Source organism: Pollachius pollachius (assembly GCF_949987615.1).
Source record: "Pollachius pollachius genome assembly, chromosome: 10".
Lineage (NCBI taxonomy): Eukaryota > Metazoa > Chordata > Actinopteri > Gadiformes > Gadidae > Pollachius > Pollachius pollachius.
In genome coordinates this window covers 16,272,602-16,300,356 of record NC_136943.1, presented here as the reverse complement: position 1 = coordinate 16,300,356, position 27,755 = coordinate 16,272,602, and the positions used below count along the sequence as shown (strand labels likewise).

The 27,755-nt window shown below is 43.2% G+C and overlaps 1 protein-coding gene across 1 annotated transcript; it reads left to right on the top strand.

The window, feature by feature from the left end:
- The first annotated feature begins 857 nt into the window (after nt 1-857).
- tgfbi (transforming growth factor, beta-induced) lies at nt 858-23,418 on the top strand. Its single transcript, XM_079744553.1, has 17 exons — nt 858-1,010; nt 1,160-1,258; nt 7,235-7,299; nt 7,816-7,973; nt 8,461-8,625; nt 9,277-9,423; nt 11,678-11,819; nt 12,273-12,485; nt 13,032-13,169; nt 13,483-13,625; nt 17,074-17,210; nt 18,455-18,585; nt 19,699-19,823; nt 20,367-20,469; nt 21,613-21,692; nt 22,007-22,031; nt 22,548-23,418. The coding sequence occupies exons 1-17, from the start codon at nt 892-894 to the stop codon at nt 22,607-22,609; spliced, it is 2,052 nt and encodes a 683-aa protein (XP_079600679.1). The 5' UTR covers nt 858-891; the 3' UTR covers nt 22,610-23,418.
- The last annotated feature ends 4,337 nt before the right edge of the window (nt 23,419-27,755 follow it).

Below are 27,755 nucleotides of genomic sequence, written 5' to 3'. Positions count from 1 at the left end.
TTCTGTGAATAGGTGACTGTGTTGATCATTTTAAATATCACTTACCATTTTAGCAGCCAAGCAGAATATTTCCTGAGCTGCAGCTGTGTTGGTTAAAGGGTACTAACTCAACCACAATCCTTTAAATGATAGTTTCATACACTTGCTAATAATCTGCGATCCAGCCTTCATACTAGTTATAACAGAACTTCTGAAGGGAGACAGCACAGAACCATGGACGGAAACCAACAACCGAAATGGGGTGGAGTTACGCCTGTTTCCTATTTCAACCGAAGTAATTGTCTTTGCTCGTCTAGATAAAAAAATCAGAATTGGATTTATGAAGTGTGTTTCTGCAGTGGCCATTCTACACGGTATTGATTTTAAACCCTGAATGACACTGTGTTTTTTTTTTTGTTTTTTTTTACAGTTTACTACTGCTGAGTTAGTTTTCACCGATTTGTTGCGTCGAAATCAACATGAATCGAAAGAAAGTGAAATCACCGTTCACCCAGATCTCAGCTTGTCTGCGTTTGACTTTAGGTATTACTCTAAAGTCTATAGATATGAAACTAAAGTATGATTCGTGAAAACGATCTTGATAATTACTATAGGTGACCATTGATAGTCTCAATTCATTAACCTCTGTTCTTAATAACATGCCATTATCTATTTCATAGAGGTCAACAATATGAATGGAATGAAAATATATCCTTGGCATTGTTGGTGATTGTTGCTTTATTACATAGAGACGTTTTTCTTTATATTTCATGTCTTTCCAATCCTGAAGTAATGCACGAGGCTCCTCCCCCCACCAGAGACACCCGTGCTATAAATACAGCTGTTGGTGCGCTGGTGGAGCTGTCTGGATTGTAGAGGGTGGAGGAGAAGGGCTCCGTTTTAGTCGCCGAAATGAAGCATCTTACTTTGTTAGCTTTGGCCTTTACCTTGATTGCGACGATATGCCTTGGTGCTAAATCTCCCTACCAGGCAGTTTTAATGCATAGCAGAATAAGAGGCAGGCCACATGGGTAAGTCCCCCAAGAAAACAAAAAAAGCCGTGCGTAAAAGTTTTGCGTAAAGTGAATCCCCCTCAAGTAAAGAATAAATAATGATTTTCTGCGTGTAGTTTCCCCAATGTCTAATCTTGTATTCCACCGCTATGTTGTTGTTGGTTTAGACCCAATGTTTGCGCCATGCAGAAGATCCAGGGGACAGATAAGAAGTACTTCACCAACTGTAAGCAGTGGTATCAACGCAAGATCTGCGGCAAGCCGGCGTGAGTGCAATTTACTACAGATGTATTTCTCATTAAGTAGTATGTGACTCAATTCTGGTTACTTATTGAGTTACTTATTACTCATATTCATAATGTATGATTGATTTAATATTGAAAGTGTTTATAAATAACACCTATATTTGATACGGCTCTATTTTTGTATAATATGGGCCTATTAAGCCTTGGTTTAGTATGCCATGATCTTATCTCAAATTAAATCTGACAAATCTGGTGTAATTAGTCGCCGACCGCCCGGCAACTCATGGCTGTATTCTGAATGTTTGTTTCTCTCTGCGGTTCCAACGGAAGGAATTTTACCGAGGAATGTCCAAGCTCCCCGGAGGTTATTCCTCGTTCACTTTTGCCAACTTTCCTCTGCCAGAGAGCCCATCTGAATGACGTTACTAATTACTAATTTGTCAATTGGAAGAACATTCCGTCATGTCACTGTGGCATAGCGCAACGCATTCACCCATAGGCCCAACGCCAGCGAATTGCGTCATATATTTGTGATAACTAATTATTACAAACAAAGAAATAATGTTGTGTATTTTAATAATTCTCCTTAATTTATTATACTGGCAGTGAAAGAACATTTTACATCCGAAAATGTATCGACTTGAGGTGTTATAATTTAAGGCTTATGCTTTCCATGTTACACGGTGATTTATAGTGCTGGTTATAAAACAGACTTCTCAACTCGCACACACACGCTCACATGCACAAACCCGCTCTCACACACTGACATGCACGCGCAAACAAACGCTCACACAGGCTCTCACACACAACCACACATAAGCACACACACCGCACACACATTTTAATGAGGCTGCATCTGAGTTTGGGGAGACAACAGATGCCCAGCTGTGCCACAGGACACAATGAAACATATTTGACCCTATGTGTGTGCTTGTGTGTGTGTGTGTATGTATGTATGTGCTTGTCGGCATGAGCGTTGGTTTTGCTTTGCCCCAGAGTGTTTACAGACCTGCATCCTGAATAACAACAAGTTAAACATTAGAAAAAGCAACAGAGATGAGATAGAGATGGCGAGAGAGAGAAATAAAGATGAATATGGATGGGGAGAGACAGTGACAGAAAGTGAGACAGAGAGAGAGAAATTGCGATATGGAGAGAGAGAGAGAGACTGAGAAGAAAGATAGGAATATGAGGAACTGGGAGGGCGGTAGAGAAAGCGAGAGGGAGACAGGCCTCCTGTGGTTCTAACTCTGATCTTATGAATGTGATAATGACTGCAAACACGCGGGTATTCGAGAGTGGCAGCCATTATTCCTTTTATTACTCTCTTGGAAACTCTGCTTAAGTTGCGCATAAAATCCAGTGATGCTCCATTAACTTTTAATGAAATCTGTGAAAAAAAGAAGGGGGGGCATTTTCCTTATACAGTATACCCTGGCAAAATAAACAGAGGTAGGAAAATCGTTCTTAACGGTTAGTCTGTTAGTTAGCGATCAGGGTGGTTGAAGGGAAGCTGTCATAGCATCTTGGCTAACACTGTTACAATAAAGCTGGTTCTGACAGCGACCAGGGCCGTAAACTGTGGTCGTAACTCAGTTTCTTTCCAGTGTTTTTGGCTGGCTAAGACCACATCTGTAAGAGGTTGTGTTATGAAAAAGGACAGTCAGCATAAATGATTCACCACCATAGCTGTAATATAATGTATCTGTTCCTCTTTACTCATGCTGTTCCCTTTATCCATCTTCCTTCGTCATTTGTTCTATTTTTTCCTTGTTTGTTTCTATTCAGTTAATACTTCCCTCTGCCTCTTTTGATTTATTTTAAATAATTTCTCTTTGCAGCTCGTTTTCTTCTCCTCCCCAATCGACTCTCCACTTCTCTCCCCCCCTCTCACCCCCTCTCCCCTCCCTGTATCACCTCTCCAGACAACTTTATCCTCTACTCCCCCCCAGCCCTCCTCTTTTCCCTGCTGTTTTAATTAATTTATACAGTTCACTTTATTTATCTAATCTCTCACCTGTAAAAGTCACCTGTAAAAGCCTCTGTCTTGCCTCGTGTGTGTGTGTGTGTGTGTGTGTGTGTGTGTGTGTGTGTGTGTGTGTGTGTTTGTGTCTGAGAGAGAGCAAGATAGACAGAGTGTGCCTTGTCAGTGTATGGCTGTTTAGATTGGCATTGGTATTAACCCTGAAGCTTGTGTGTGTGTGTGCAGATGTTACTTGTTAGGTAGGCACGGGGCTGTGCTTCGGTGGAAAGGGTTGGTGGGTTCCGACCCCCTCCTCCCCCCAGCCAGTCCCGGCGGAGGAGAGTCTGACGTCTGATTAATCTGCACATTCATCGAGTCCAATAGAAACCATTTAAGTGTGTGTGTGTTTGTGTGTGTGTGTGTGTGAGTGAGTGTGTGTGTGTGTGAGTGTGTGTGTGTGTGTGTGTGTGTGTGTGTGTGTGTGTGTGTGTGTGTGTGTGTGTGTGCATGTGAGCGGGCCTGCATATGTGTTTATAAACTACAGTACTCCTGTGTTTGCCTCTTATCTCCAGTATGGAAGGAATTGGTGAAGTGTAAACTTCACTTTGATGGCAGTTACTGTGATTCATTCATTTCATATCAACAGGAAATGGGGAAACCAAGAGGAAGTGGGTGGGTTTAGCCGCAGGCGTTTCTGGACTGGATGGCTGCTTGTAAAGGACAAGGTTAGGAAAGTAGCCGAGGTTTGAACGGATGCCCTGAACACACACTCACACACACACATCAATCGCAGAAGGAGTGAGACCCCCCCCCCCCCCACACACACACACACACACACACACACACACACACACACTGGATTCACGTTTCCACAGAGTCTTAGAGAGCATCATTGAAAAATAAAAACACAAAAAGACCTGGGTAAACACAAAGAACCCGCACATTCTGTCAGAGGTTATTAAATGACTTTTACAGACGGCCTAGCACCACTGGGGGATGGTGGGAGGGGCAGGGACAGACAAGGTTAGCGGTGTGTTAGGAAGCTCTGCTCTGAACAATCCTGGTCTTTGTGTGTCTGGGCCGGGCACTGCGCTGTGTTGAGGGGGGGGGGGGGGGGGGTTCCAGTAGAGCGATGTTGAGGTGGGATAGGTTTGGGGGGGGCGGTTAAAGGTCAAACTGATAGTTGTAACGTTGCTATGGAACAGTTGGCACTGACAGAAACCCCTTTCTCTCTGCTGTCCCCTCTCAGACGTAAACAAACACAAGCATGGCAAGACATGCACTCACATGAAGTGCTTCATCTTCAGTCAACTGATATGACCCATTCTCCCTTTGTGTTAATGCTTGGCACCTCGAGGGTCTGACGACTGTTTGCTTTAAGCGGGAATTTATCGCAAAATCGCACCATAGTTCTGGAAATATCTGCTCGATGTTTAGATACTAGATATCATCATTTACCGAAGCCACATTCCGCTTGGATCCCGGTCTTGCTGGATAGGGCCCATCTCGATGGTGTTGTGTCTGTTTTTACGGTCGAGTCAAACTCATCCCTTTTCAACGGGGACAGGATGATCTGCTTGCAGGTCCGTCTCCATCATTGGGCTCAGCGTGGCCTGCTGGTTCTTAACGGCCCGTTCTCCTCACCAGTGTCCCTCAGTCTAGCTAGAGCTTCCAACTCCACACGGCCGTGTGCATCTGGACCTGAGCATCTCCGTCTGGGTTTCTCCAGCCTCAGCGCTGACTGGTACCGGGGGGGCCGCAGTACCGGGGGCCGCCCAGCAGAGCCCAGCACTCGGGGGCCCTCGGCCTGTTGACTTTGTCTGAGATCCGGGGCTTCCACTTGTGTTTGTGTGGAGACCATGTGTCAGGTTCCCCCATCTGGTTCCTCCATCAGCCTGGCTCCGTCCCTAGACACCACTTTAGTGCACCCCCCTCCCTCACACACACACACACACACACACTGCTCTTCATCTCCCTCTCGGTTTTGCTTTTACCTTGGTCTCCCCATTCTCTCTCCATCCCTCCCCCCCCCTCTATTCCAACCGCTCTCATAGTCTTCTCTCTTCCTCTAACCTTCTTCTCTCTATTTCTCCATCTTTCCCTCCCTCCCCCTCTCCCTTTACCTCACCCAGTCTCCCATCTCTTTCTTTCATCATTATTAATCCCCATCTCTCCCTTCCTCCTCCCCCCTCTGACATCCTCTCTTCCTCTACCTCCCCCATCCCCCCTGACCCCCCTTCTCTCGACATCTTCAAAACATTCCTACCCCCTCACAGGAGCTGATTGCTGACATCTTTGCAGTGTGTGTGTATGTGTGTGTGTGTGTGTGTGTGTGTGTGTGTGTGTGTGTGTGTGTGTGTCTTGACATGTGGGCTGTTTACAGTATTTTTCCATCCTGTGATCATGGCGTGTAGCATGTGCATGCCGTGCTCCAGGAGGACCCAGCAGTGCATGCTTTTGTGTACTTTGTGTGTGTGTGTGTGTGTGTGTGTGTTCGTGTGATGTTTTGAGCAGATATATGGCCTCATGAGAGCAAGATGTTCACGTGTGGGGTCTTAGTGTCTTTAATTGTTATCACTTACACTCTTTCCTCTTCAGCTAGTTGTTTACTACGGTTTCTTAAGCAATAATATTTTGAACTCATAATAGTTTCCCATTGCTGCAATGAGATGATATAAGGTAGTTAAAGTAAGGTCATCTAGATTAATCAAACATAGATAAAGTCTAGTTAAAGTCATTAAATCTTAGAATATATAATAACTGTTATGGTATTGCTTTCCGATATGATACGAAATTGTGATATAGTAACTCGCAAAATTCACTACACCGCACACATATGAAATGAAGATTTATGTTCCTAAAGAAACAAATCCAAAATACATTCCAAATATTGGAAAACGTCAGTCCTGAAAGGTTGCTCCAGATCGTTTCAGATATTTCCATTTCAAAGGAGATTCCTATCCTAGCCAATGCCTCTACAGTATATATACCAATGCCTCTACAGTATATATACCAATGCCTCTACAGTATATATACCAGTGCCTCTACAGTATATATACCAATGCCTCTAAAGTATATATACCAATGCCTCTACAGTATATATACCAATGCCTCTACAGTATATATACCATGCACACACAGACTAACAACAGCTAGGACCGTATAGGAATGCGTTGACGCTGGAGGGTCTCTTCGGCTCCAGCGGCCATGAGCCAGACACCCAAGGATAGAAAGCTGGTCTCCCCGGCCCAGCTGGTGTTGTGGTCTGGAGCTCCTGGGTCTCCTCACCACAAGTCTCCCCTGGAGACCCCCACGCCACCGGGTTACCTTCTGCAGATTCCTCTGCTTTCCTGGAGGAAATTAGTATTTTACGAGTCACCAAGAGAGAGAGAGAGAGAGAGAGAGACAGAGAGAGAGAGAGAGAGAGAGAGAGAGAGCGAGAGAGAGAGAGAGAGCGAGAGAGAGAGAGAGAGAGAGAGAGAGAGAGAGAAAGAGAAAGAGGGGGGAGGGGGGGGGGAGAGCGAGAGAGAGTGAGAGAGAGAGAGAGAAAGAGAGAGGGGGGGGAGAGAGAGAGAGGGGGGGGGGGGAGAGAGAGAGAGAATATTGTGTGTATTGAAAAATAGACTCTATATCTCCCAAATATCCCCCATTGGCAGATTTGGACTGTATTGGATCAAATCATCTGCAGTACAGATATTGCAATATTAAAATGCATTTGATTTCCAGTGGTGTACAAAATGCTGAATAATTTGTTAGTGCACAGCTGGGTTCTGTTAGTCAGAGCATTTAACAAAAACCCTTACAGCAAGGGCCAGTATTCGGAAAAAATGCCGTCTTATCCCAGCAAAATGGCCTTCCTCTGGAATGGAACCCGCGTCGTCCGGTGTAATCGATGCCACCTTTCCATGTGTGTGATGAAGGGGATGGATAGATGTGTTCATCATGTTATCATGGTTTGGTTTCTATGAGATTGTAAGATTTCTATGCTGAGGTTACTATGGTGTGTTGACCTTTTGTTCCCATTCCGTCTGCAGGGTGATCAGCTACGAGTGTTGCCCTGGTTACGAGAAGATCCCAGGAGAAAAGGGTTGCCCTGCTGGTAAGAGAATGTATAGCAGGGCTGCTTTATATTACTTATTATTATATTGTATAAGATTATATCATATTACACTACACTATATCAAACTATATGACATTATCTGATATTAGATTACCTAAAATAAAATGAGATGCGGTTATGATCAGATTTAATTTGATAACATTCAACTCAATACAATTTGATCAGATTACATTAAATTAGGTTACATTTGATCAGATGAGATCAAATGAGATGAATGAAGATAAAATCGGATCATATTATGTTAGATTAGGTTGAATCTCATCAGATTATGTTATATCATGTAAATTCACATTAGATTACAGTAGGTTGGATTACATTAGGTAACAATAATAAAATATAAAAAGAAACAGATTCAATAAATCTAATCCGGTTTTGTTCGATCAGATTCGATCAGATTAGATCAGAATAGAATATTCTTCAATAGATTACATTGTATGCGATCAGATTGCGTTAGATTATATGAGATAACGTTTTGATCCCCCTCCCTGAACCCAGCGCTCCCCCTGGTGGACATATACAGCACCCTGGGCATGGTGGGGGCCTCCACCACCCAGATGTACACCGACAGGGCCAACCTGAAGGAGGAGATCGACAGGCCTGGCAGCGTCACCTTCTTCGCCCCCAGCAACAATGCCTGGTCTGCCCTGCCCCATGTAAGTATCATCCCCCCCTCTCAAATGTGTGTGTGTGCGTGTGTGTGTGTGTGTGTGTGGTGTGTGTGTGTGTGTGTGTGTGTGTGTGTGTGTGTGTGTGTGTGTGTGTGTGTGTGTGTGTGTGTGTGTGTGTGCGTGTGTTAAGTACACGTCCACTTCCGTTCAAACACATAAGCAATTCTTGGCATTGTGCATGTACCTGAGCATACACTTACACACTCCCCTTAAACCACCTCTTGCTTTTGATGAAGGCTCAGCATGTGTTACCCCCTTAACACCTTAAAGGTGTACCGTCACGTCCTGCCATTTTCTAATACAAGAGAGAGTAGGCTACTGCCCCATGCTTGTTTCGCCGCAAATGGAAATGGAGTTGTTGTTAGAAATGATTGCGCAACGCACGTGAAGCGCACTTCCCCAATTAAAGAAAACGGAGAAAGGCTTCCGCTTTAACCCTCTCCATGCTCTGCGTTTGCGTCGCCCCCTTCAGGAGATCCTGGATGCTCTGGTGAGCAACGTGAACATCGAGCTGCTCAACGCGCTCCATTACCACATGGTGGACCGCAGGCTGACCAGTGAGGACCTCAAGCACGGCTCCTCCTTCACCTCCATGTACCAGGACTTTGACGTGCACATCCATCACTACCCCAACGGGGTGAGGAGATCCACGGGGAGGGGGAGAGGACGACGGGGGAGGTCATTTCAATTGGAATCAAATCAGGCTCATTGAAACCCCTGGTAGCCAGTAACTGTAAAGTTCAACTCATTTAAAATAAATAGAAGTATAAATAAATAAAGTATTAGATTATCAAATAAATACATTGATAACCAGTCCGACAAAATTACTGGATAGACAGTAAGCAAGCCTGACAGATACATTTAGACGCTTTTATCCAAAGGGACTTCCATACATACATTCACACATTGACGCAACCATGCAAGGCTACAGCCAGCTCGTCGGAAGCAGTTAGGGTTAAGTGACTTGCATAAGCTCACCTCAACACTCATTTAGGAGGTATCGGGATCAAACTAGCAACCTTCCGGTTACAAGTACACCCGCTCTACTATCTGAGCTTAGCCAGATGGTAGCCAGGTCGCTAGACAGATAGATAGATAAATAAATAGATACTCAGAAAGACAGATAGATACCTCGGAAGAGAGATACAGGGATATAGAAATTGACGGATAAATAGATAGATAGATAGATTGGTCTATCTACCTAGCTATCGCTCAATCGATAGATATACAGGCAAGCAAATCGATGGACAGACTGACTCTATACTGACCCGATGATTCTTTCCTGCAGATCGTGACGGTGAACTGCGCGCGGCTGATCAAGACCGACCAGCACGCCACCAACGGGATAGTGCACGTGGTGGACCGCGTCATTACAGCCATCTCCAACAACGTCCACAGTTTCATCGATACAGATGACGACCTGGAGACCCTGCGCGTGAGTGTTGCCCAACCGATGAACGCCGACCCATCGATCCCTCAATCACCAGTCGACGAGTCAAGCAGCCACTCATTGCTCTGTTTTATCAAATGTTCAGGAAAGGCCGGCATATAAGCTATTGATATTTGAGGGTTTGACAACAGTTCTAAATAAGCCTTTTGGCTATAATCTTGCTCAATTATATATACAGTGGGGCAAAAAAGTATTTAGTCAGCCACCAATTGTGCAAGTTCTCCCACTTAAAAAGACGAGAGAGGCCTGTAATTTTCATCATAGGTAAACCTCAGCTATAAGAGACAAAATGAAAAAAAGAAATCCAGAAAATCACATTGTCTGATTTTTTAAGAATTTATTTGCAAATTATGGTGGAAAATAAGTATTTGGTCACCTACAAACCAGCAAGATTTCTGGCTGTCACAGACCTGTAACTTCTTCTTTAAGATGCTCCTCTGTCCTCCACTTGTTACCTGTATTAATGGCACCTGTTTGAACTCCTTATCAGTATAAAAGACACCTGTCCACAACCTCAAACAGTCACACTCCAAACTCCACTATGGCCAAGACCAAAGAGCTGTCAAAGGACACCAGAAACACAATTGTAGACCTGCACCAGGCTGGGAAGTCTGAATCTGCAATAGGTAAGCAGCTTGGTGTGAAGAAATCAACTGTGGGAGCAATTATTAGGAAATGGAATACATACAAGACCACTGATAATCTCCCTCGATCTGGGGCTCCACGCAAGATCTCACCCTGTGGGCTCAAAATGATCACAAGAACGGTGAACAAAAATCCCAGAACCACACGGGGGGACCTAGTGAATGACCTCCAGAGAGCTGGGACCAAAGTAACAAAGGCTACCATCACTAACACACTACGCCGCCAGGGACTCAAATCCTGCAGTGCCAGACGTGTCCCCCTGCTAAAGCCAGTGCATGTCCGGGCCCGTTTGAAGTTTGCTAAAGAGCATTTGGATGATCCAGAACAGGATTGGGAGAATGTCATATGGTCAGATGAAACCAAAATAGAACTTTTTGGTAAAAACTCAACTCGTCGTGTTTGGAGGAGAAAGAATGCTGAGTTGCCTCCAAAGAACACCATACCTACAGTGAAGCATGGGGGTGGAAACATCATGCTTTGGGGCTGTTTTTCTGCCAAGGGACCAGGACGTCTGATCCGTGTGACGGAAAGAATGAATGGGGCCATGTATCGTGAAATTTTGAGTGAAAACCTCCTTCCATCAGCAAGGGCACTGAAGATGAAACGTGGCTGGGTCTTTCAGCATGACAATGACCCCAAACACACCGCCCGGGCAACGAAGGAGTGGCTTCGTAAGAAGCATTTCAAGGTCCTGGAGTGGCCTAGCCAGTCTCCAGATCTCAACCCCATAGAAAATCTTTGGAGGGAGTTGAAAGTCTGTGTTGCCCAGCGAAGGCCCAAAAACATCACTGCTCTAGAGGAGATCTGCATGGAGGAATGGGCCAAAATACCAGCAGCAGTGTGTGAAAACCTTGTAAAGACTTACAGAAAACGTTTGACCTCTGTCATTGCCAACAAAGGGCATGTAAAAAAGTATTGAGATGACGTTTTGTTATTGACCAAATACTTATTTTCCACCATAATTTGCAAATAAATTCTTTAAAAATCAGACAATTTGATTTTCTAGATTTTTTTTTTCATTTTGTCTCTCATAGCTGAGGTATACCTATGATGAAAATTACAGGCCTCTCTCATCTTTTTAAGTGGGAGAACTTGCACAATTGGTGGCTGACTAAATACTTTTTTGCCCCACTGTATGTGCATTGTCCCTGTTAAAAAAAACGTAAAATAGGAACCGACTCAGGATTTGCAGCCACTGTCAAACTTCACTCATTTTTATTAGTGGCAGATGTTGGGTTAAAACAGTGTGTGTGTGTGTGTGTGTGTCTGTGTGTGTGTGTGTGTGTGTGTGTGTGTGTGTGTGTATGTGTGTGTGTGTGTGTGAGGTTGTGGGTTGTAAGCATTTTCTGACCTAAGAATGACATAGGACAAAAAAAAAATTTCAAATAAAAAAGCTTACTGTGGTCTCAGTGCTATGTATGTGTTTGTGTGTGTGTGTGTGTGTGTGTGTGTGTGTGTGTGTGTGTGTGTGTGTGTGTGTGTGTGTGTGGGTGTGTGTGTGTGTGTGTGTGTGTGTGTGTGCTCGGCATGCGTGCCCATGTGGGTGCTTGTGTGTGTGTGCTCCGCGTGCATGCGTTTGTGTGTTTATGTGTAGACGGCCTTGGCAGCAGCAGGGATGACCAGCATGCTGGAGAGTGAGGGGCAGTACACGTTGTTCGCCCCGACCAACGAAGCCTTCGAGAAGATCCCCCCAGACACCCTGAACCGCATCCTGGGAGACCCTGTGGCTCTGAGAGGTGACTAGAACCCATGACAGCTGAGTAGGCCTGCTTCTCATCACAACACAGTGTGACGGCGCTTCCTCCAGGGGTAGTTTGGTCCCCCGGTCGAAGCCAGTGCACACAAACACACGCGTACACACGCATACACATATTGGACAGTGCACATGCACAAAGACACACACATGCAGTTTTGACAGATCACGCACAAATACAAGAAAAACACAGACACTTGCACATACATCCAGTAAATAGAGACTGATTATTTGCACAAAGAGGTACGCCCAGATAAGCAAAGACCGATTTCTGAACACAACAAATAACGACAAACAGACACACTCACCTTTGCACAGCAATACCTTTAGGAAGTGTAACATAGACACCGTTTTTCAAAGACTGATTACGACTCAATAGTCTTCCCATGATCCCTTGACTCCTAACCCCACTGATCTCCCCCCCCCCCCCTCGCAGACCTGCTCAACTACCACATCCTCAAGCACATGCAGTGCGCCGAGTCCATCGTCACAGGCATGCCCATGGAGACCCTGCAGGGCACAGTGCTGGAGGTGGGTTGCGACGGAGATCACTTGACCCTCAACGGCAAAGCCATCATCACCAAGACCGACCAGCTGGGAACCAACGGCGTCATCCACTACATCAACGAGCTGCTAATCCCCGACTCAGGTATGAGCGCCCTGCCTAATCTCCCAGGTAGGTAGACCACCGCGATTGCGCGAGCACCGGACAATATATACTATTTTTCTCTACTTTATACTGTGTAGTAATAATGTACTATTTCTTTTCACTACTGTTTTTGTTATTTTAGCAGATGCTTTTATCCAAAGGGACTTACAGTAGTATTTAAGCCCTGTCCTATTTACTTTCCTTCCGCCTCCGTTTTGTGGCCCTTTGGAGGGAGGAACACTATGTCCTGCTCCCACACACTTCGAAAATGGGGTCGACTCCGACATGTGAAGGGCTTGTGCAGACATCGTAAAACGGTCACAGCAGGGGGTTGGTAGTGCGGTGCGGAAGCGTCTAGGAAAGAAAGCCTAGGGGTTTGGCTGCTGGCCTTGGGGATCGAACCGAGTACCTTTCCGCTGGGAAAGCTACTGCTGAAGTAGAAGTAGTAAGTAGTTGGAAGTACAAGCTTGTTGTAATAGGAGATAGTAGTATAAGTAGTAGTAGTAGTAGTGGGTGTCGTCTGTAACTGGTTTGTCTCGTCCTTAGCTAAGACCCTGTTGGAGCTGATGGAGGGCTCTGCAGTAACCAAGGCCCACCAAATGTTTTTGGACGCTGGCCTGGGACCCCTTCTGTCTGGGACAGAGGCCCTGACCCTGCTGGCCCCCCAGGACGATGCCTTCAAAGGTCCAGCCCCCCTCCTCTAGCTTGACCTTTACACACACACACACACACACACACACACACACACACACACACACACACACACACAAACTCTCTCTCTCTCTCACTGTGTTCAGTGTGTATCTTTGTGTTTTCATTTGTGTGTGTTTGTGTGTGTGTATCCTAGTCTATGTTATACTGTGCTAACCCTATCTAACCAAACTTCATGTTGCTAACCATATATCGTGCTAACCTTATATACTCTAACCCTATGTTGAGCTAGCTCTATGTTGTGCTAACCGAATGTATCGTAACCCCTGATGTTGTGTGGTTTTAGAGAGCTTGACGATGGACGGAGAGATGAGGAAGTTGATGAACAACCATGTCCTGAAGACCCAGCTGAGCTCCAAGTCTATCTACCACGGCCAGGAGCTCGAGACCCTAGGGGGGCTCAAGCTCAGGGTCTTTGTGTACCGCAACGTACGTAGAAGCCTCACCGCAAATCCATCATCACAATGTCACATTACATTTGCAGTAATAGACTTCAACCCAGTGCGGCTACAATATACAACTGGACGAGCTGTGCATTTGGATTAGTCATTCGTTTTTCTGTCTCTCTGTTTACATTTCTCCCTGTTTCCCGATCTCTCCATATCGCCCTATTTCCATCTCCCCCTTTCTCTCTCTCCCTTTATCGCTCTCTCTCTCTTTGTGTTTCCTCCTCTCCGACTCACCCTTTCTTTCCCTGGCGTATAGGGAACCCCTCCTGGATGGTGTTCCTCTGCTGCTGCTAGTTAGGTCTGTCCTTGGTCTTTGATGCTTGTTGGAAACGGTAGCCAGTTTTAGGAGAAATGGTGCCCTTTGTCTTTCTCAGGAGTATCGGTTGTAGTGTTTCGACATCTGCTTATTGTAAGTGACTTTGGGCTTGTTCTCACAGACTTGCTTGTTTGCTTGGTTATTTGGTGAGATCTGGTGATCTGACTGATCGTCAGTCAAACAGGAAGACTTTCTCCTGATGCCAGAAACCCGTTGGGAAGGCTGACTTTCCAAGAGTGGATGTTATGTTATGTATCCGTCTGACAAGCCTTTTGATGTGGTTGAATTGGTAATTTTTCCGTCATTCATTCATTTATTTTCTTTATGAGGTAGCTAGAAAAATGAATGAGAGAATTATGGCCGACAGGAAGCCGTATGGTTAACCAAAGACTGAAAGACAAGACTTGGGGGAGACTTAGCTCAGGAGGTGGAGCTTGTAACCAGAAGGTTGCTAGGCCAATCCAAGGCTCCTCCTAGCTGAGTATCGAGGTGTCGCTGAGCAAGACACCTAACCCTAACTGTTCCCAATGAGCTGGCTGTCGCCTTGCATGGTTGACTCCCCAGTCGCTATGTGACTGTGTGATTGAATGGTTGTTACTTTGGAATAGTTACTTTGGATAAAAGCGTCTGCTAAATGTAATTGCAAAAGACAACATAACCTACTTTGATCGCCACGATGGCATGGTGTTTGTCTTTGCCCTGTGAGCTGCTAAAAGTATCTGCTGTACTAGATTACCGACATTAACAACATTTATTTCCAGAAATGGGACACATTTTTATCGGTGACATAAGAGTAACATTTACCTTGAGGCATAATACAAAAAATGTGTTCCTGTACTGTATATACTGTATGTACTGTATACCAGTCCAGGCATTGAATCATATTTGACAATTGTGTAGGACTTTCTCAAACCATATTCACATGCAAATGTTTGGTTAAAAGAGTTTGTCAGTTCGATTTTTTTCCGTAACCTGTTAAAGAAGTATTTTCGTATGCCCAAGGCCAACCTTATTGACATAACTTGATAAATCTTTTGGGATTTTTAGAGGACGGTTTAACTCTGTTAGACACTTTGAAGTGGCCTGTGAAATGTTACTTCTAATCCACATGCACATAACCATGTGCCTTGAATTTCGGCTTCAGCAGGAACAGAACCACAAAGAACAACAGTAAACCTGGTGGTGTCAATGCCAAGAACGTCTCATTATACGCTTGTTTATTTATTTGACATAAGCTTTATTCCATTATTTTTTTTATCTTAGACGCAACTGCTTTGATTACGCAGCTTCTTCCGTGGAAATAGGCTCATTATCTACACATGTTTACTGTTTTAGCGTTGATTAGATAGGTGATTCATGTGCCAAGACTCAGGGGACGGAGCAGGAAAACATTTCCTTTTACAGCGTGGCGGCGGTACCAACGGCTTTAATTTGGTCTATAAAACGCAACCCACATTTTTTTCCATTTGACAATTTTCTTTTCAGATGCAAGCCTATAGGCTTATCAAATTAACTAGTTTTTTTATATAATGCTGGAAAAAGATAAGGATTGCATCCTAATGTGACAATTTAAGTGTATATTTAAAAAAAATCCTGATTTTTGATGAACCCTCAACGTTTCTAAGCTACCCTTTGCGTAGCTTCCCTTATCATACCTATTTTCCTAGCTACTTCCATTATCTTGCTTACTCCTCGATGCTACAATGCACTCTAGCTAGAGTAGACATTTCAAGCTCATGCCTAAAGCTTAGGAAACCGGCAGAAGGCGGACATAGCTTTAAAGATGTTGGAGAATCCCCGTGCTGGGATCTGCGGTGTGTTGTAGCAGCCCATAAGAAGAGAGGTTCTGCATTGTTCACGGGTCTCCTGGGTGTCAGAGAGAATCGTGTTACCACTCATTAATGAGCACTGCAGCCAACAACATACTTCCTCTGTCCCAAGACTGCTAATCCTTTCCAGACTCTATGTGTGTTTGTCTGTGTGTGTGTGTGTGTGTGTGTGTGTGTGTGGGGGGGGGCGGGGAGGGGGTCTACAGTGTGTGGGTGAGTGTGTTTTATTACCGACAAGCAATGACAAAATGGACACCAGTGTTCACCACAGGAGCACCCGTGACCCCTCTGTGGCCTCTCACTACTGCTTTGTTTCTGAGACGATGGGATCCTTAGCTCTCTTTCAGGAAGAGACGCACCACAGGGCAGGGCAGAGACAAGAGGAGGTTACCCAGCCAAGAACTCACTTAGTGGTTAAAGTACACAATGGAGCAGAAGGTAGAAAGTGTACTAGGGACTGTACTATTTAGTAGATGTTGCTTTTCCAAAGAAACTTACAGTGAATCCTATTTTAGATACATTCATTAAGGAACAGGTAGTTGGTTTGGAATCTCATTCAAAAGGACTTCTAAGGTTAAGCAGCAGATATTGGGGATTGAACCCAGAACCTTTTGGCTGGGAACACCTTAGCCACCAGACTGTGTACTAGATCATCTTGGCCCCTATGCTGTTTCGTCATCTCTTTATTTGGGATGTTATTTTGGCGACAGTATTAAAGAACCTTTCAAGGAGTTGAGGGAAAGACTTGGCAACTTGGCATAGCCTGAAATAAATACTACATTACTATGCCCTTCGTTACCTCTCGTTGTGTTCAGTCTTGTTGAAGTCTGAATGATTGCAGTCTTTTGGGGAGGGGGGGTTATTTGCTTGTGCCAATATCACGTCTGATCTGAACATCGGTCCCTGTTTATATAGTTTTAATTGACCATGGCTCTTTACAGGCATTGATTGACATCCAATGTGAAATTATAATTATGTACTATTGAAGTTATTAAAAAAATCCATTGCAATTTGCAAGTAACCAAACATTAGCAATCATTAGGACACCTGGTTGAAGAGGAAAACATTACATCAATGTTTTGACACCCCGATATAGATAGGTTAACTATTGGTTCACATTTGCATCCCATAATCCTAGACATAACCCTAATTTGACGCAAAATATGTTCAAAAAGCTAAGAGACCTGTCAATCGACTAATCCGCTTCATCGGGTGCATCTGAAGCTACGAATTACCTCTGAGTGGTTTGACCTTGATGTCTTGGTTCCCGTGTCTCTGTCCAGAACCTATGCATTGAGAACGCCTGCATCGCAGCCCACGACAAGATGGGCCGCTTCGGCAGCATGTTGACTATGGACAAGGTCCTCACCCCACCAATGGGAACCATCATGGATGTCCTGAAGGCAGACGACCGATTCAGGTATGGAGCAGTCGACCAGCTCAAGAGCTTATTTTTTATGTTTTTTCGTTTTTTCAGAGGGTTACTGCGTGTTCGGGTTTAGGTCAGGGAAGGATGACCAACAGGGTTGGTAATTTACTACTCTGTCATAAAAGCGCAAAGTTTCTATTTTTTTGGTATGAAGAATGCCCCCCCCAGGTCTCTTTATGGCTGTTTTATGGTCTTGCTGGTAATTCTTGTAGAGTGAGGTTTTAACAGCATCGCTCCTTGATCCACGGGTCAGGGCATATGCACTGCTGCCTTGGATTTTCTTTTCATTTCACTTTCCCTGTGTTGTTGTCCTCATAAAGTAACGGGATCGAGCACCATGCAGTGATTTATACTTCAGGAAAAAAGTCTTTATGGTTGACCCGACAACATCGTTGGTTGGTAGTGGTTTGACTTTGGATCGGTTAGAAGAACCAGGAGGATATTTTGTAATCACAAGACTTATTGTTTGGACGTATTATCTGCCGGCAATAACACGTCTCTAGTCTGTTTGGTTGTTTGTTGAACTGTTAAAATAAAACAGAAATTATCTTTGAGGTGACGTCCTTTGTGTGTTGTTGGTTTACCGCTGTAAGGGAACAGGGAGGGAAGATAAGTGTTTATATGATAAAATATGTCTGTTTTGTATTGCCTCTACAAGATAATAGTCACACTGCATTTTGGAGTGTAATTATCTATAAGAGCTCAACTAGCTGTTAAAATCAGACAAAAAAAACATAACAATGATAAATCCTAGTAAAGGTCTGGCCCTAATTTTGGAGTTAACTGTCACCATGCTTTGATCCTTTAATAGTCATGAGACAAGACATAATCACACAGCTGTGCAGTATGGCCACACTTAAATGCTTCCCCAATAGAGAAAGTAGGATTTACATTGTTTAATTTCCCCAGTTAAAAAGCAAATGAGGGCATAAAGTAAAGACAGTTTTAGTCCCAGCCCACTGAAAGTAAAAACACATTGATACATTCTTAACAATTGCATCATTACTACTACTACCTTAAAGATATATATGTTTTACTATTAGGCTATTGCTAATCACTACCTGTCTCTTAACAGGTTTTTTTGGTCCCTAATCTGTTCTGAATGTCCTGTCATGTGAATTTCTATGCGACTGAAAAACATTGATTTCCATGCGACTGAAAAACTAGAATTTCTTTGGGGATCATCTTTCTATCTATCTTAGGTGAAACTTTCCTCTCTGTATCTCTATCTCCAGTCTGCTGACAGGGGCACTCCAGACTGCTGGTATGACGGAGCTGATGAACCAACAGAATCTGTTGACCATCTTTGCTCCTACCAACGACGCTTTCAACGCTATGCCCAGACCTGAGCTCAACAGACTCCTGCGTAAGTCCACCACAGGGCCACGTCACCCATCGGTGTGTCGGGAGAACGCTGGCTCCTAAACTCTAGATATTTTACTGCAACTCTTTGAGTGAAAAATGAAAATTCGTGAAGGGAAAAAGGTATATATATATATATGTATATATATGTATATGAACTTATATTTGACCAGACTGTTGATTTAGACGCCACAGGCAAACTACTGGCTACTTCCCTGGAACATTGATATCACAGGCAGATGTTTATTGGGTCAGACCGATGTGCAGTGGAGCTGATCCACAACAACATAAGGAGCTGGGGTCGAACTTTCTGACCAAAATAAGTTAGGGAGCCAAAGTTGTCCAAGTTGTTCCAGGGCCACCGGGGTCCCTCTATCCCGACCGGACCTGAACTGTGTGGACAGGGTGGGAAACAGTGGATGGGCTTTGTCCAGAAAACCACAGGGGAGATGGTAGCACTATGGGGGTGGTGGGGTTGGAACGGCCTGGGGCTATGAATGGTTTAAGCATTACTTAATGGAGAAAAGACAGGAAGGAAAAAGAATAGCTGCACAATATTGCCTTGTGTTGTTTATACACGGCAGCCCTTGCGCCAATGACTCCGGTCGCGCTAAAGGTTTACAGCAACAGTCCCCCAAGCACGTCAATTTGTATTCCTCAGCCGGGGCAGAACAGCTGGATGGCTGGAGAGTGCGAGTGCTGTTGTTGTTGTACCCGGAGGAACGAACGTAGGATATTAGCCTAATAAAGGCATTGAGGAGCAAGACTAGAGTCTGTTTAGAGAGCAGTGTCCCGTGGCTATGGAAATACAGCCTGGAGGAGAGACTCACAGAGCACAGAGTAAATAGGTTGTCCCAAGGTGTTATGAGGGATGTTATTTTTTTTGCATGACATCATTAACAGCTTTTGTGTATGTGTATGTGTCTATCTGCCTGTCTGTGTGTCGCCCTGCCTTGCTGCCTGTCTGTCTGTGTCCACCTGTCTATCTGTCTGTCTGTTTGCATCCCTGTTTTTCCGTCTGTGTCTGGCTGCCTCCCTCCCTGTCTATGTATCTGTCGTCCTGCCTGTCTGCCTGTCTGTCTGCCTGCCTGCCTGTCTGTCTGTCTATCTGCTCCAGAAAACAGGCAGGAGCTGAGCCAGGTGCTGAAGTTACATATGGGGGATGGCATGCTGGTGAGTGGGGGAGTGACGTCCAACACTCGAATGCAGCCGCTGCTGGGAGAGAGGCTGGAGATGGGAATGGTAGGCCCTTTTCTCCTCCACTTTGGTGGACATGTTTAAATTGTTTTTCAACTTAAACCATGCAAACATGCTCCATGAGGACCCCCCCCCCACACACACACACACACCACACGGATATCATATTGATATTCAAAATACGTTTTGTGTATCTTGAAAGTGTGGCTCATGGAGTATTTTTAAAGTATTGTACATAGCATGTAATAATAATAATAATAATAATAATTGATTGAATTTATATAGCGCTTTTCTAGACCCTCAAAGACGCTTTACATTGAAGGGGGCACCTCACTCACCACCACCAGTGTGTAGCACTGTACAATGCTTTGATATCAAACTTGTTTTCTGCATAACCCCACGGCGTATAGTGAAGCTTAAGTGTTTATCTTGAGGCTTGAGTGTGCACATTAAATCTTACCTGTTTGTTTTCAGCATAACCACAGTGTTCAGTGAAGCTGGAGTGTGTATCTTGAAACTTGAGTGTGCATGTTAAATCGTACCTGTTTGCTTGAGTGTGTATATTGAATCTTAGCCGTTTGTTTTCAGCTTAACTACACGGTGTATGTGAACCGAGTGCCAGTGGTGGAGGCGGATCTGATGGCCACCAACGGAGTCGTCCATGCGGTCAACTCCATCATCGAACCCCTCCGTGAGTTCCGACCCATGACATCATAGGATGACATCACTAACATCACAGAGTATTTCACCGCACCAATACATGATGACATCACTAACCTCAAAGAGTATTTCACCGCACCAATACATGATGACATCACTAACCTCAAAGAGTATGTCACCGCAACTTCACATGATGACATCACTAACATCAAGGAGAATGTCACCTCACCATCACATGATGACATCACTAGCATCCAGGAGTATAGGCGCGTTCACTGTCCTGGTGATAACGAGACGGCTCGCCAGTGATGATGCTCACGCTTACGCGTGTTCCCGACAGAAGCCGTTCATGTGGGCTGCGTTGGGAATCTAAAAGTTCTTCACAGCAGGGGTTTTTTATCCGTTAAAAACCAGTCAGAACTAAACAGAACCTAGTAGGATCAGTTTCAAGTACGAACGCCCTTATTTCCTTGTAGCCTATTACCTACTTTTGCTTATATTTATGAGAAACACGTTGTATTACCACTGTATGGAAGGCAACACTTGCCCTTATCTAGAGCTAGTTTACCAGTACACAACGTTTAAAACTGAGCAAGGTCGATGCCAACAGACGGTTACAACGTCAATGAATAGTAAAGTATGTTATATGATGGTTGATTATTTTATATTGAGTAAAACGTTCATGTTCTGCCATGTTCATGCACGTCACTAGTAAACCATACGTCACCAACTAGGCAACTCGGTTATCAAAATTTAGCCTGAGTTGCCGAACGGAAGTAGAATCATAACAGCGTCATGAGGTGTCGTTCATGCGAACTTTCCGACGTCGCGAAAATGTTTTCCCCATAATTTCCAGCGAGGTGAACGCAACATATTACATGTCACATGATGACAGAAACCTTTAGTTGTCACCACACTAACAAATGACATTACACCACAAGTAAGTCACATGACCACAAGACAACACAAACATGTTTCCAGCTAGGGTACATTGGGCTTTTAAAGAGCTCTTTCTATTGTGTTGTATAAAGGCTGTACAAAGGCTATGTGTCTTGGGACTAGTTATACTGGGAGGTTCCCAGTGACACAAAGGTCAAAAGAGAGATTTAATCCCTTCACCATTGTTAAGAGGACATTTATTAACCTCCCTTTTTGTGTTGTTTTCACAACCCAGCCTCTAGGGTAGACAGAGAACAATCGGATGGGCCAGCACCAGGAGTCAGATCGGCTTCGTCAAGAGTGAGGAAGGCTCCTGTACGTATAACATGGCTATATTATGGCTAGCATTACTGTAGTTTAGGACCCACAAATTACTTTTGGGATTTTCTATCTACGTATTTATGTTTATTGTGTATTTTGAAGCCCTTTGTAAACTTTGTTTTAAGCTCTACGAATATTAAGTTTAGATTGCTGTACTTTATTCCTAAAAAAAGCAATATAGAGCTGCTGAAATCAAGTTTATCATTGTTATATCATGTTATAAAACAAATAGGAAACATTTAGAGGATGTGGCATAGGACATAACTTATTGAGGGCCATCTAAAGACTGTTTGAATTTCCTCTCACAGTCAATCCTCCGAGGCTTCAAGAATGGTGAGTCTGCATCTGTTTGACATGTCAATGAATTAAAAACATATGAGATTGCGAGGTGCCAGAATTCAGAGCACACACGTGTAAATATTGAAACAAGAATTATGGAGATGAGCCATACATTACATTTCATCATACATTAATAGTGTAAGGCTGCTGCTGGACTACTAAAATGTCTGACTACACCTATTAATACACCTTGGAATTGGAGTTTAGTTTGTACAAAACAAAACTCTCATAGTCCTTTACCACGCTATCACCATCAGCGACAACATATCTAGAAACTCTCTCTCGATACCTGAAACTCATAATACATACGTTTTTTTCTAATATTTTGTGCAGTTATTTGCATATAATTGCTTTGAATCCTTTAAAATATCTTTCATTATTTTTACTGCACTCTATTTCTGCACCAACATTTCCTGTCTGGGATTAATAAAGTACATTTGGTGTTACCTTATAGAGGCCAAACGTTTTCAACTGTTCAACTGTTTCAATCATGTTTAAATGTGGTTTCAGAGGACCTCTTCCAGAAGGTGATGAAGAGTCGCTCCAGCAGAACGATGACGCAAAGACAGTAGAATCTGAAACAAGAGAAATAGCCCGCCCCTGTCCCCGAACAGCTGAACTGCACCCCAACCGCCACCACCAATTTCGTCCTAACAACCAATATAGGGAAATCAAGTCGTAAATATTCGTGAACTAGACGTCTTCTATAACCCTGCATGTGGTTAACTTATGGAATGAGGGCTTGTTTATAAATTAGAAAATTGCAAAATGACGCTTAATAAATGTTTTCATTTATTGTTGTTAGCCAAATCAGGGAAAATAGCTATGACCAAACAATAGCCATCAAAATAAGTTTTTAATATCTTAAGTGTAAATCGAGAAAGTCTTTTTTATAAAGCATTGTATTTAGCATGTTTGCATGGTTTAAGTTGAGACTATTGAAAAGAGTTAAGGAGAAAAATGTAGCTTGTGGTTTTTACGTAATTCTAAGTTTCTTTTATTTGATATAGCTGATGATTTCACTCTTATTATTCCATGCACATGTCCTCTTCATCTGTAAAATACTGTCACTGAAATATCTATGGGTGTATGACCTCGCATAGAATATCAATATGCAATTCTAATTAAAAACGGCAATTTTGTAGTCCCAGATTTCAACGTGGATTAATTTGACCCCTACATCAACGTCACAAAGGTGATGGTGAATCGTAGGCAAAAACATCCCAAGCCATTAAAATAAATAAAATCATGCCCTTTCTCCGTCCGTCAGCAGTTGTCCCGAGCGCAAAGAGCAATAACCGTGAGGTGCTGGGATATAGGCCTACTGTATGACATGTTAATGGTGTTCATGTGATGTCAACACCACACACGTCCAAAGGAAATAGTACTTGGGCTTGCGGACCTCTGAGTGGGTTTCCTGTGTGTGTGTGTGTGTGTGTGTGTGTGTGTGTGTGTGTGTGTGTGTGTGTGTGTGTGTGTGTGTGTGTGTGTGTGTGTGTGTGTGTGTGTGTGTGTGTGTGTGTGTGTCCCCTTCGTAAGGCTGCATGTTCGGCATGTGTGTATGGAATGTTTGTGTCGAGATCTAGTACGTGTGTGTGGGCGTGACGTAGGCTACATGCAACAATTTTATAAGTATCCCTGTGCTTAATTACTTGCAAACAAAATAAGCTCTTAAATAAATTAGTTATTGATGACGACTTAGCATTCATCTGCGTTCCCAGGCTTGTAGGTCCCCCTCTTGTTTTACAGCCGGAACAGATCCAAGGCCTCGTCTGTTATTGAACACATGTGGCCGACATGTGGTGATACACTAAACCCTACTACACATCATCATCCACCGTGCAAGTTTATATTTCTTTCCATGAGTGACTCAACCGGCTCCGATCTCGGCAACAGAGAATGGATCCCGATCTGTCTAGACTTCCGATCTCTCTGTAGCCTACTCTGAACGAAAGAAAAGGGATACGAAGGTTATAAATTTCATCTAGCCACTGGAGCGCGCCAAACAAAGGCCTACACAATTATTAAGGATTAAAACAGAACATAAATGTGTATACTTCATTAACAGCCAAATCCAAGTTGTATTCTTTAAATAAGTAGGCTATAGGCCTACAGCTGAGGCAGGGCTGAAATATTTCCCCTTTTACTTTTTACTGCGATCGTGAGATAACAGTTGGGACTGGTGTGTTGGACGGACAGCCGTGCAGATCACTTACTTAGTCTATTCTGCAGATGTTTGAGTTCCAGGAAACAGAAGCCGTTCCTCAAACCCGCGGTGACCCAAGCAACATCTGCCGGCTGAACTGTCCATTAGTGAGTCCGGCTTCAGCACTACCGTGGCCTACTTTAGGGTTTATGGTTCTCAGAGAACTTAAAACTGTTTGCCTAAGGTTAGGCTTTTTAAAGAGATACTATCCCACTTATATCCTCCTCATATGAGAGAAAAGCTGGTCACTTTTTGGAGCATGAAGTAAAGCATGAATTATAGATATGCTTACCAAATTAGGTTTGCTGGAATCATTCTAGAAATCAATAGCCTATATCAACTCATACATCCAGTGTGTGGCGCGATTAATTTAGGCCCCTTTTCTTTGCTAAGATTTAACATTTAACAGGCCATTTAACAGAAACAAATGTATAAATGAAAACTAGCAAGGGTAAATAACGGTTGCAACTCTAGAAGTAGGGATAATCCTAGCAATATTAATTAAATAGCCTAATCTTAGTCCAAACTTTAGAGTAACTTAAAGCAGGCGCTCTCTGCTGGATACAACTTCTTATACCAATCAGATTTGCTTTTTGTATTTTCGTATTCTGTAGGCCAATATCCTTTCTTTCACTGCAGCAACCATCCTCGTAAGTGAAAATGTGAGAGATGACTCATCTGAGGACATTTGTCCTCAGATGAACCTCTCGTGTTGCTTTAAAGCAAAACCCCTCTCTTGCTTTTTTATTAAGAATATTAAAAAATTTGCTGACTTCAACTATTACTTTCAAATGAAAAAATGGACAGTATACACTTTACCAATATACACACAATAAACACTCTAAATTTGATAAAAACACATGGTGATTATTTAAATGAACCATTCACATTAAACATAATGCATCAATAAATAACAGTTTGAATGACTATTGGAGCTTTGGGAAAAAATAGGAATTTTCCATTATATTATAAATTTGAACAATGAGCATTGACCACCTGAACTAGATTAACCTTGAGAAATTCCTGGCCAAATATAAAATTCACGAAAATAATCACAATCGTTTATCTCTTAAATCACACTTTACCGTTCAAACTCCCCTACTTTGTTTACATGATTATACAACATGATACAGATTACTTCTCAAAGTATACACGTACCTTTGAACTAGCGGTACAGCCACACTACACGGTCATAATACACATAGACATGCAGTACACAAATCAGTACTAAGTCCTACATACCTCTCTACAGTGGTCCCTCTCGGACCTGTGTTTCCATTTCTATACTGTAGGGGCGCTGCAGATACAAGGACCAAACAGACGCACACAGGCTGCAGTACACTAAGCAGAACGACATATTGAATGAAACTGTTGGATATCAAATCACAAATGTTTAATCATCTTTTAAATTAAGTATTTAAAAGTAAATAACCCTAAACAGGTCGATCGGTGTACTTATGTGAACCCCACTTTGCTCTGGTTAACCGAGGGCATCTCAGTGAAAAAATTGTGAGGCATGAAATAATTTCATTATGAGCAAATAAGTTTATTGCTGACTGTTCCTGGGCTGATCTTTCTGGTCCCAAAGATATATTCGCCTTTGCGCTTTTGCTTCGAAGGCACTTTACTTTCGTTATTTGTTGAATTATCTCTCTGGCAACCAATGTGGACACTACAGAAACGTACTGTGTTCAATAGATTGTTTGCAGCTCTTTTTTATCACCTTCCTTGCTCCTAATATACAGCCTAGTCTGTGATAACGACTGCTGATGGGGTCAGCCTGACCTATTAGGGTTAGTGTATGTGGAACACACTGTGGATCCTAGGAGTAAATAATTATAGTGAACACAATCATTATATTACAATATCATGTAATATTTGTATTAGATTAACTACTTGAAAAATAATTTATTTATTTATTATTTATCATGTTATGTCAATGAATAATGCTATCTCAGAAAACAAAGAAGAGGTATAGGCCAAAACAAGATCAATGGAAAAGTACTCGATAACAATGAGATGAGCGGATTTAGCCACACATTTAATTCACAGTTCAAGAAAATATGATGAAAACGGAATGTGAAACTAAGATAACAATTATAGAAGACCATGAAGACGAACAGAACATGCGGTTTATCGTTGCCAGACCACAAGGTGGAGCTAAAGTGTTATAAGTGTGTCCCCCATTGTGCTGCGTAACCGCCTCGGGCCCTAAGGTAGCGTATACTAAAAAAAGTGGTTTGGATCCAATACCAAGTACGCGGCCAAAATCGCCGATATCAATACAGATACAAATCTTTTTATTATTAATAGCGTCATATGTATTTGGTGCGTCATAATTTATGAGGTGAATGCATCATCAAAAGGCTTATCCCTGAATGATGTGCGAAAGGTAAGCAATTATTGTATGAGTGGTAGAACATGTTTCCTACCTGCCCTCTGTGAGACCCGGGTTTGATTCCAAATTGAAGCATGTATGACATACCAAGCAATATGCTACCCACCGTAAATTACTCAATTTTAAAGCATCGTTTTTTAAAAGGCAAATAGCAAAAATAAAGTTTTTATTGTAAATTCAATGTGCCAACATGAACAAACGTTTATAAACAAAGTGCACATAATTATTTGTGGAGAACAAAAAAAATAGCACCACTGTCACGCCGTCCATTTCTGCCACCTAGTGGGACCCAGTCTTCCCTTCATTCAGCTCTACACACCTGCCGGCATCAACTCCACACACCTGCCGTCCCCAGTTCCACGGCCCCCAGCCCCTCCGTCAGGACCCCACTGGACCCGTACCGGGTTCCCACCATTCTCCAGCCCCCCTGGATTCTCAATAAACACCTGTTCCGTTAGCCTGTCGTTCTTTTGGGTCCACTACCTTGCCCCGTGATCGTTACAACTCCACCTCTGTACGTATCCAGCTACCTCTACACAGTATAACTGCTCCCACCAAACATGGGTCAACTGATTGAAAATTACATGTCATTTGCATAGGCGGTGATTTAAGGTTATTTTTTGCTTTCTTCTGTTCTGTTACATTAATACAGTCACGTGCTGCTCCCTAAAAGAAAGTTTCACGTCCAAGTGAATCGGAGACGTTGCCATACAAAAAAACACCCTTTTCTCTTTATCATGTTTGATTAGTTTAAACAAATATGTGGTGATGCCACAGTAGCGAAAAGCATCACGTTGCCTCTGGGGCTGGCTTTGGTGAGCTGTGTAAATGAGAACAAAACATTGTTTATACAGACAGTTCTACTCATCCAAAATGAAATGTATATTTATAATAAAAAAATAACTACCCCTTTCATACTGCTTCCGTTTATTTTATTACCTTTTTTACACAGTTGTTGGCATGCTTTTCCTCCGCCATTGTCGTCCGTCGACTGCTCTGATAGCTACTGTGTCTGAGAGGCAGTGAAGAGGAGGTTTTGGGAATGTCCAATGCTGGATTGAGACCAATGGGGGTGTCGGTGAGAACGCAGGGTTGCCCAGTAAGAGTTCCAAGT